The 10197-nt window shown below is 35.3% G+C and overlaps 1 protein-coding gene across 1 annotated transcript in view; it reads right to left on the bottom strand.

Annotated features, from left to right (window-relative positions):
- Positions 1-10197, bottom strand: part of LOC107549834 (chromodomain-helicase-DNA-binding protein 4-like) — a 38727-nt gene that overhangs the window by 16584 nt on the left and 11946 nt on the right. Inside the window, exons 8-25 of the mRNA XM_016231006.1 lie at positions 8190-8393; positions 7854-8065; positions 7626-7757; positions 6644-6743; positions 6339-6530; positions 5698-5898; positions 5466-5603; positions 5257-5378; positions 4391-4564; positions 4173-4314; positions 3911-4042; positions 3203-3320; positions 2966-3090; positions 2766-2858; positions 2531-2669; positions 2268-2437; positions 1142-1319; positions 928-1014 (exon numbers count right to left, since the gene is read on the bottom strand). Coding sequence (XP_016086492.1) covers positions 928-1014; positions 1142-1319; positions 2268-2437; positions 2531-2669; positions 2766-2858; positions 2966-3090; positions 3203-3320; positions 3911-4042; positions 4173-4314; positions 4391-4564; positions 5257-5378; positions 5466-5603; positions 5698-5898; positions 6339-6530; positions 6644-6743; positions 7626-7757; positions 7854-8065; positions 8190-8393 — 2659 coding nt within the window. The remainder of the gene's footprint in view (positions 1-927; positions 1015-1141; positions 1320-2267; positions 2438-2530; positions 2670-2765; positions 2859-2965; positions 3091-3202; positions 3321-3910; positions 4043-4172; positions 4315-4390; positions 4565-5256; positions 5379-5465; positions 5604-5697; positions 5899-6338; positions 6531-6643; positions 6744-7625; positions 7758-7853; positions 8066-8189; positions 8394-10197) is intronic.

Raw genomic sequence — 10197 nt, 5'->3', positions numbered from 1 at the left:
AGCAGATGGCGCTAAACTGCAGAAATAATAATAATAATAATAATAATTCATTTAAATGCAGCCCTTACCCTGTAAACCCTGTAAACAAAGCAGCTGCACTACTTTCTGTTTCTGAATCATGTTTAAATGATTTAAACAACCTATTAAGTCTAAATGTTTAAGTATTTGGCGCTGTGATGAACATCATAGCAAATACACAAATCTGAATGGCTATTTATTTTCAATCTTTTTTTACATTTTAATCTGGACTACAACATGCCCTAGATATTGTTTGAAAGTGTTTTGATTCTTTATTGTTCGGTCACACTTTACATTAGGGCTTCATTAGTTAACATTAGTTAATTCATTAGTTAACATAAACCGCCAATGAAAAATTCTTCTGAACATTCATTAATCTTAGGTAATTACAATATTTAATAACAGGTTGTTAAAATCGAAAGTTGCAACTGTTATTTAATGAGCTAACACGAACTAAGACTTGTATTTTTTTAACAAAGATGAATAACTTCTGTAGCAAATGTAGCTATTGCTCATTGTGAATGTTAATGCATTAACTAAGGTTAACTAATGAGGTCTTATTGTAAAGTGATACCTATTGGTCTTTATAGTTCTTTTGCACTTTAATCTGTGTAAAACTTTTAACTTTATACATTTTTCTGTATTGCTTTATTGCATTTAAATGTTCAGTTATTTTTGTTACAAGAAAAAAGTTATTAAACCTGTTATACTGTATTATGACAGCACTTTTTTTTTTAAAACTAAATTTCAATACCGTGATAATACCGTATACCGTGATAAAAGCATGAGCAATTAATCGCAACATGAGAATTTGATACCGGCATATCCCTAGTTTAAACATTTTAACATTTTTCTGATTCAAAAAAAAAAAATTAATCCTTTGTTTGATTATCGTCACGCTGGTCTCACCTTCTGTTCGTTCGTCAAAGTCCTCATCTCCTTCCTCTGAAGCAACAGAGTAATCTGATTGGCCATCAGACTGATCATCCTGCCAGTCTGTAACGAAACAAGAAACATGATTAACATTTAAACTTAAAAGCACTTTCAATGGCTGTTTATATAAACCCGGACAAAACACTTACAAGTGTGGTTTATAGTTTAATAGTGCTAGCACATCTCTCACCTCTGTCCTCCTGAGAGCCATCGTTGTAGTTGACCTGTTTGCGGATTCGCTTGCCCTTGCCCAGATTACGAGCCAAATCCTCCTGCTGCTGCTCGTAATGGTGTCGGAGCAGTTTCTCCCAGTAATCTGGATCCACACTTTCCTCCTGCTTGATGATCTCCCTCTGAACTTCCTCTTCCTGAGGGAGAAGACAGGAAACAGTGAAAAAGGTACGTTTCCTTTTGGTAAAAACATATGGTAAAAACTACATATTTAACCATATTATGGAAGACACTGCACGGAAGCCACATGACCAAACCGCAGCTTGTCATAGCATGTGTGGCAACTAAGGCTACACGATTTGTCAAAAAACTATGCTAATGGAATATTTTCAGATAAAAATTGCAATTGACATTTAATATGCAAAATAAACTTTTTTTGTAAATAAACTCTAGGTTTGATAAGCTAAAATAATAATAGTTATTGCTACAGTTAAACAATTAAATATTACAATATAAACAGTATTTATTAAAATAAATGAAATAAAATAAATGATCTATTACTATTGTAAAAGTAAACGGTATTTAAGAAAAATTTTAATTAAGAATATTATATACAATTTATAATATAAAATAAATCAAGCATTTCTAAAAAAAAAATTTTTTTAATTAATTAAAGTTTTGCTTTACAGTATAACTATAAAATATATAAATAGTATAATATACTGTATATATATAAAACTATAAAATTACAATAATACTTATGGCTGTCTTCATTTTCTTTTAACATTAAAACCCAAATTATATTACTATTGTAATATTTCACTGTAAAATGACTAAAGACATAAAATATTAAAAATGAAAAATCCCCAGTGTAATCACAAAATTACAATACTAATATTTATGTCTGTCTTCACTTTCGAGCATTAAACCATCAAGCTTTTATTTTGGCAGAAAACAGCAGGAGACCTTAAAGTTTCTCTTTTGTTAACAACACAAGGTTGGAACATATGGCATTCCCAAAAAGCACGTTATAAGCAACACTAAGCCATATCACGATTTTGCTGTAATTGCCGATTCGTGCAGTCCTAGTGCCAGCTGTTATCCCACATGTCCAGCAGCCCCCAGTGCTCTTTACTGACACTCACCGCTTCCTCCTCATCCTTGACCACATACTGAGCCACTTTGAAGGAGCTGAGATACTCGTTCATGCTCTGGATCTCGGTGTCATCTGTGGCGTCCTGGTTACGATCCAGCAGCCGGTCAATTGCTTTGTCATCATAGTGGATCACGCTGCTGTCCTCTTCTTTATTCTCTCCTTAACAGATAAACACAACCAGTTTCAATGTCGGTTCTTTAGGTGAGAAACTGTGTTGGTAGAAAGTAAAGCAGTTTGTAACTCCAGCCACACCTTCTGCCTCGTCTTTGAAGAGCTCCTCTGTACCAAATTTGAGAATGTCATCAAGCTCCTGTTTGGACATCGAACCGGTCTTTGAGCCCAATCCAGGACGCACAACCAAGTGAGTCAACATCATCTTCTTCTTGGCCACCTTGAGATTAAATGAAGACCAATCAGTTTAGATTCAAAAGACAGTGTTGGCAAAACAAAATAATAATAATTGTGTCACAGAAAAATTGTAGTGTACCTGAGTAATTCTCTCTTCTACAGAGGCTTTGGTTACAAAGCGGTAGATCATAACTTTCTTGTTTTGACCAATCCTGTGAGCTCTGCTAAAGGCCTACAAGAGAAAACACCAACCGCCAGTGTAGATGAATTTACCAAGTCAGATCTTATTATAAGATTTTTCTTATATCAAACATCACAGACATCCATTGCCGATCTCACCTGAATGTCATTGTGAGGGTTCCAGTCAGAGTCATAGATGACGACGGTGTCTGCGGTTGCCAGATTGATACCCAGACCACCGGCTCTGGTCGACAGCAGGAAAGCAAACTGGGGAGCACCAGGAGCTAGAGCAGGAAAAATCCCATTCATTATGACACTTAGAAATGGAGTTTATACAGAGCAAGAGAGAACAAATGTACAAACCACATCAGTTACATAGCAAACATCTGGTCTCACCATTAAAGCGGTCAATGGCTTCCTGTCTCATGCCTCCTGTGATACTTCCATCAATGCGCTCATATTTGTAGCCCTCGTTCTCCAGGAAGTCTTCTAGCAGGTCCAGCATTTTGGTCATCTAGAGAAGAGGGACAAAACATTCTAGGCATTTTAGTCATTAAAAACAAAAAATACAGTTTAAAAAAAAATAATAATAATGTGAAATATTACCATTTAAAATAAGTGTTTTCTATTACATAGATTTCAAAATGTCATTTATGTAATGCCATTTTGCTGCTCAAGAAACATTTCTAAATATCACTGTTAAACTAAAGTTGTGCAGCTTCATATTTTTGCAGAAAACCGTATTTTTACAGGATTCTTTGATTTTTAGAAAGTTCACAAGAACAGCATTTATTTAAAACAGAAATTTTCCGTAACATGTCTTTACGGTCACTTAATAATTGAACGTTTCCTTGCTAAATAGAAGTACTCATTTCTTTTAAAAACAAAAATCTGGCCTTTGAACGGCAGTATAAATATTTAAGACCTATTAATAGTAATATTTATTTTTATCGATACAAGAAAATAATAATAGTAATGAGAGACAGAATAAAGTTTGATATTGATTTTTTTGGAGAGGGCGTGAGGGGAGGATCTGCTTCAGAGATAAGAAGCATTCATTTGCCTAAGAGGTAAATGAATCCTAATAAATAAATGCTCGTTTACTTGAGAGAAGATGAGCACTCTGTGTCCGCCCTCCTTGAGTTTCCGCAGCATCTTGTGCAGTAGCAGCAGTTTGCCAGAAGATTTAGTCAAGGCGCTGCCTTCGTACATCCCATTGGGCATCTTGGCAGCTTCCTGTTTCACACAGCCAATCAGACGACATCTCAATCTTTTCAATTTCATCAATATGCAATTTACTCAAATATCACATAATACGACACGTTATTGGTCTGTTATTAAAGCCACAGGAAAAAGAGGACCGTACCATAGCAGCAACAGGGAAGAGATAGGGATGATTACAGCACTTCTTGAGGTCCATAACGACATTCAGCAGAGAAACCTGGTTTCCTCCACTACGAGTGTTCAGAGCCTCAAAATTGCGGGTCAGGATGAACTTGTAATATTTCCTGGATTCACAGATAAATGATTTAGAAACTCTGGCTCCTGTAACCTACTTCAGTCTATTCCTCATCACATACTCACTTTTGCATGGGGCTGAGCTCGACTCGGACGATGAGCTCTGTTTTGGAAGGCATGTGCTTGAACACGTCAGCTTTGAGTCGCCTGAGCATGTGTGGTCCCAGCATGTCATGAAGCTTTTTGATCTGGTCCTCCTTGGCAATGTCGGCAAACTCCTCCAAGAAACCCTCAAGATTACTGCAGAATGAGAGAGAGAGAGAGAGAGAGAGAGAGAGAGTCATTTATGTCTGCAGATACCCAGGGGGCCAGCAGATAGTGCTGAAGGGATTTTTTCATAAAACTACATGCAGATTTTCTTTTAAGTATTCATTTATGCTTCCTTACAACTTACAAATATTCATAAATAGTTGAACAGTGCATGCTTCAGTGAGTGGAGTTTTCTAGTACCACTGTTGTTTTTCCTCACTGGTTGTATGACAATTTATGTAAAGCAGCTAAATATTTCTATTACATTATTTGCAAAATTATTTGTAAAAATAATAATAATAATAATACATTTTTTTTTTTTAAAGTAGAATTTTTTATAATATTATTTATAAACAAAACTATCATCCAGATAGTTTTTATTTGTTGTTTAAAATATTTTATGTGCAATGTGAGATTCATTGAACTCATTTTATTTCAGTAATTTTATATAGGTCTTTCGAAGTCATGTTACAAAAATGTATATGCACACACATATATGAAAATGCTTTAAAAAATAATAACTAAATTATATACATTTTTTCATGTTATTACAATTAATCATTTGTTATAAAATGATTATTTATACATTTATTTTCTTTATTTTTATGTAATACCATGACATAATATTAAAAAGAACTTCAAGACTGCATGATCTTTAGATTTGAAATGAATCAGAAATGCACCTGAATCTCTCTGGTGTGAGGAAGTTAAGCAGATGGAAAAGCTCTTCTAAGTTGTTCTGTAGAGGAGTTCCAGTCAACAACAACTTATGCTGCAGTGGGTAGTTGTTCAGCACCCTGAAAAACTATACAAACCACCACAAAAATGTACCAATCAGTAAATTTAACTAGTTTTAACTACATCATTATTGCATAATCTATGTTGGTCTCACCTTTGACTGATTATTCTTCAGTCTGTGGGCCTCGTCAACTACCAAACAAGCCCAGTCGATGGAGCCCAGAACAGCCGTGTCAATAGTGATCAACTCATAGGAGGTCAACAGCACATGGAACTTCACGGAGGCTTCTTTCTGCATGACCATGAGGAAACAATCACTCATATATATATAGATTCAAGAGACTTAAGATTTTTCAATGGAAAGAGTAGTTTTCCAACTCACTAACCTTCATCTTAGAGGGTTTCTTGCCACCGCGGATGGCGTTGTTCTCAAAGGAGAACTCGTTTTCTCTGATGACAGCCCTGCTGTCTTTGTCTCCGACGTATGTGACGACGTACATATCCGGGGCCCACATTTCAAACTCTCGCTCCCAGTTAATGATGGTGGACAGGGGGGCACTCACCAGGAACGGACCCTTCGAATGACCCTGGAGAACAAGACACCAGCATTTAACAATGGTTTGGCAACATTCAATTTTAACATGACATTTCTAAACTTACAAATACGTAATACACTATTTGGCAACAGCATTTTATGAAAACACACACAACCATTTAAAACGTTGGGGACGGTTAAGAATACTTTATTCTATGTAAAGAAAGTAAGGAAGCATTAAACTGACCAAGTGTCAGTAATGTTACAATAAATGCTGTTCTTTTGAACTTTCTAATCTACAAAATTATCATAGTTTTCCACAAAAATATTCAACTGTTTTCAACATTGAGCATGAGAAATATTTTTTGAGCACCAAACATTAGAGTGATTTCTGAAGGATCATGTGACCCTGAAGACTGAAATAATGACGCTGAAAATCCAGTTTGTTTGAATATACAAAATATATTCAAACAAAAGCATAAAACCACACACCTCTTTATACAGTGAATAGAGGAAAACAGCAGTTTGCACGGTCTTTCCCAGACCCATCTCGTCTGCCAGGATGGTGTCGGTTCCCTGAGCCCAGGAGAAGCGGAGCCAGTTGAGCCCCTCCAGCTGGTACGGATGCAGCGTCCCGCCCGTAGTGTCCAGATACTCTGGCTGACGGTCAAATTTAATAGTAGGCTACAGGAGGATAAGTAATGGGTTTTAGCCATCGATGAGCAAGTGAAGGGTGCAGTTGGGTCAAAAAGGTGCTGCAAGTAGTGTGTAGGATCAAAACAATGAAGCTCACTTACATCCACCACAGGGTTCTCTGGAGGTCGGTCCAGTTTCCGCATCTTTCCTCTGATCTTCATCTTCTTTCCTGGTTTACCTTCATCACCCATCATCAACTCCCTTTAAGAGGGAAAAAAAAATGAATCTGATGAGGTGTGGATCAATGTGCGCATTTTCTTGCATTTTCAGGTTTTGTGTTATCAAGTCTAGGGTAATGAATTAATTTCTTAAAATTAAAAAAGAAAATGTTTTTCATATTCTTTTGTACAACGTTCACTGCCTTGATGCCAAAGTTTTTCTTGCATACCAAAAGGTAACTAAAACTTATTTCATTTTTTTGCAATTTAAAGTTATTAGACAAAATAAAGTTATTAGACAAAAACACTTTCTAATTTGAATTCTACTACCAACTACCATTCAACTACCATCTGGAAATATTTTAATTTTAAAAAAACTAAAATTGAACCGAAACAACTAAAATAAAACAAATAGTAATCCTTAAATTACGTAAGCAAGGAAACCGAAACTTTTTATAAAAAGGTACTTCAAAACATCGATAAAAAAAAGAATAAATAAAAAACAAAAATAAAAATAAACCTAAATAGTAATAATAAAGAAAAAAATTCTAAAACCAAAATTAAAATGAGAACTGAAAATATATTTTAAAAACTCCAATGCAAAATATTAATATAAATTATAATAGTACATAAATAATAAATAAAATAAAAATAAATTCAACCTAAATATCAATATTTTAAAAAGGAAGTTACAAAAGCACATACAATTAACGAAAACTAAAAATATGAATTAAAAAAAATAATCCAAGTCAAAACTATAATAGTATATAAATAACACTAAAATAACATTGTCACGAATTGCATAAAACATTTAAATAACAAATGTATATTAAAGCGTTTCAGCATGTTTCTTCACATTATTTTGGAAGTTAAATACTCTGCTGTTTTGCATATTTAACAGCAGTTTCCGTGCACATATATATACCTGTGGTTCCAGTACTGCAGTTTGAAGGTGTCAAACTCTGGTATATCCATATCCTCTGCCTCCCAGGTGGCTTGATCATATGTCAAATCCCTCCACTTGATGAGGTAGTGACAGTTATTCTTCTTATCCACACTGAAAAGAATAAAACACAAGAGGTACGACAAAGTGAGCAAAGCCATGAAACTGATCCAAAGCGTTTCAAGCCAAAGTTCTTGAAGCTCATCTCACCTATGGTTCAGGACACGGTGAATCATCATCCACTCCATCTTGATGCCAAAGCGGTAGTACTTCTCCTCCATCTTAGCATAGGTGGGGTCTTTCTTCTTCCTCTTGTCGCTCTTCTCCTCCTCTCCATCGCCGCCGAAGTCTATGGGTGTGGGTTCGTCCATGTCGTTCTTGCGCTGGTAGTTTCTGAACATCACCTGACAGTGCATCTCCAGCTAGAGAGAGTGAGAGAAGATGCGGGCCAAGATTAGGACCAAGCAAACTAATTGAGTGTGAATTCAGCCTGAATCTGGATTCAAAATGGCATTTTAAGACCACAATAAGAACCAGTGCAGTTACCTGCAGCTCAGAAACCCAGGAGCAGTGCCAGTAGGACATATTATGCCATTTAACGAAGAACTCCCTATCAGGGCGACCAGCCAATGGTTTGGGGTTGGGAGCACCAGCTGGGAGGTCACTGGGCCGCGGCACAGGGGTCGGGGGAGGAGGTTCACTCCAGCGCCAGGTCAGAATCTTCCGCACCTTACCTTTCATAGTAGGACACTGGAGGGAAAAAATGAGGTGTAAATGATTTCACGATGCGCAAAGGGAAGTTTCAATGTGGAAAAACTCAAACCTGTATTTCTTGTATACATTATCATCAAAAATAAAAAGCAATGGTTAATTAAATATATACCTAATTAAGTCTAAATATATTAAAAAGTGGACTGAAAAGAATAATACCCATACATTACTAATACTCATATTTAAGCATATTTATTAAAATTATCAAAGCTAGGTTATTTGTACATTTGAATCCCAATTATTTATAAACAACATTTATATTCATTCTAAATTATATGTCTAAATAATTCAAAAGTAGTTTTTTTTGCATATTAGAGTCCCAATTATATTTACTTTAGCTACTTATATTTGAATATTATTTATTATGCATGTATATTACATTAGATTGGCATTTCAATAGTTTTGCAAAGCAGGCTATTTGTACATGCTATTTAAGTCCCAAATAAAAAAAAATTATTTCTATAGTAATTATGTTTATAACGTACTTTATATAATATACAAGTATAAGTATTAATTATATATTGATGTTATTTACATTATATTATAATTCGAAAGCAAGCTATTTGTAAACTATTTGAGTCCCAATTAAATTTACACTTAAATACTATATTTATTTATTATGCATGTATATAATATAAAATATACCAAATATTAGATTGACGAAAATGTATATATTAATCGCATTACGTTTATATTAATTATACTACAATTCAAAAGTACACTGTTTGTACTGAATAAAACTATTTTGCATTTATAATTATATTTTGTTTTGGTAGTACATTTGTATAACTTCTATAATTTACGGTCATCTAAAAATATTAATAGTACTATGCACGTATATTATATAAAATATTTTAATGGTATTACACTAGGGATGCACCGATACCGATACTGGTCTCGGTATCGGGCCCGATACTGTTCTCCTGTACTCGTACTCGTTAAAATGCCCAGATACCAAACACCGATACCACACAGCATGTGATAAGCGCCATATTCAGACAAAGAAACACCAACAACAGACAGCAGAAAGGAGTTAAGGATGTCTACTACGAAGTATATGTATGCAATGAATATAATGTTAAACATTCAGTATTAACTCCTGTATAGCTGGTGTGCGCGAGCTGATAAACAAAGCACGCTGAGTGGATTGAGCGCGGCGGCGCAGATGCGTGAGCTTGTCGAGTGAATATCCCTTTCTCACAGACATCACTGGAAAGCTTGTAGTTCGGTCGGATATGTCAAAAAGTAGTAAGTAAAACAATGCACACGTTACTTAACGGTAGGGAGACAGAGAGAGAGAGTACGCGCAATTCTGTTGTGTGATCTTTGATGTTCACTCACTTAGCACATGCATCATTTGGATTAAAACGAAATCGTAAAAATAAAACCATTCATAGGGGCATTCACTATAAACATCATTTATTTTCAACCTTAGGCATACACGACTTTCTGGCGAAAGTGAATCTAGCAGCCTGTGTGAAATGCGCTAGACTGTACTAGCCTACTGTCCTCTCATTCTGCATCAGTACAAATACGTGTGCGCGTTGCGCGTGTTTTGCTTGCTCGAGTGTTTCTGCATTATATGAGTGGCTTTGGAATAAAAATCGCAGCACGTTTCAGATGAAAAAACGCGACTTCTATTTCTGAAAATATCACAGTTAGGAGATTTATAATGAGTGGTTCCCTGCATTATTACAGCAAAGCGAGTGATTACAGTACTGAGCCGCTGCAATGGAGCAGCTCTAATGCTATTAAATTAAAGATTATGTACCATAGAGCAAAA

Source organism: Sinocyclocheilus grahami, unplaced genomic scaffold, assembly GCF_001515645.1.
Source record: "Sinocyclocheilus grahami isolate Dianchi unplaced genomic scaffold, SAMN03320097.WGS_v1.1 scaffold382.1, whole genome shotgun sequence".
NCBI lineage: Eukaryota > Metazoa > Chordata > Actinopteri > Cypriniformes > Cyprinidae > Sinocyclocheilus > Sinocyclocheilus grahami.
Note: the sequence above shows the minus strand (reverse complement) of the source record. Positions and strands in the feature narration are given on the sequence as shown.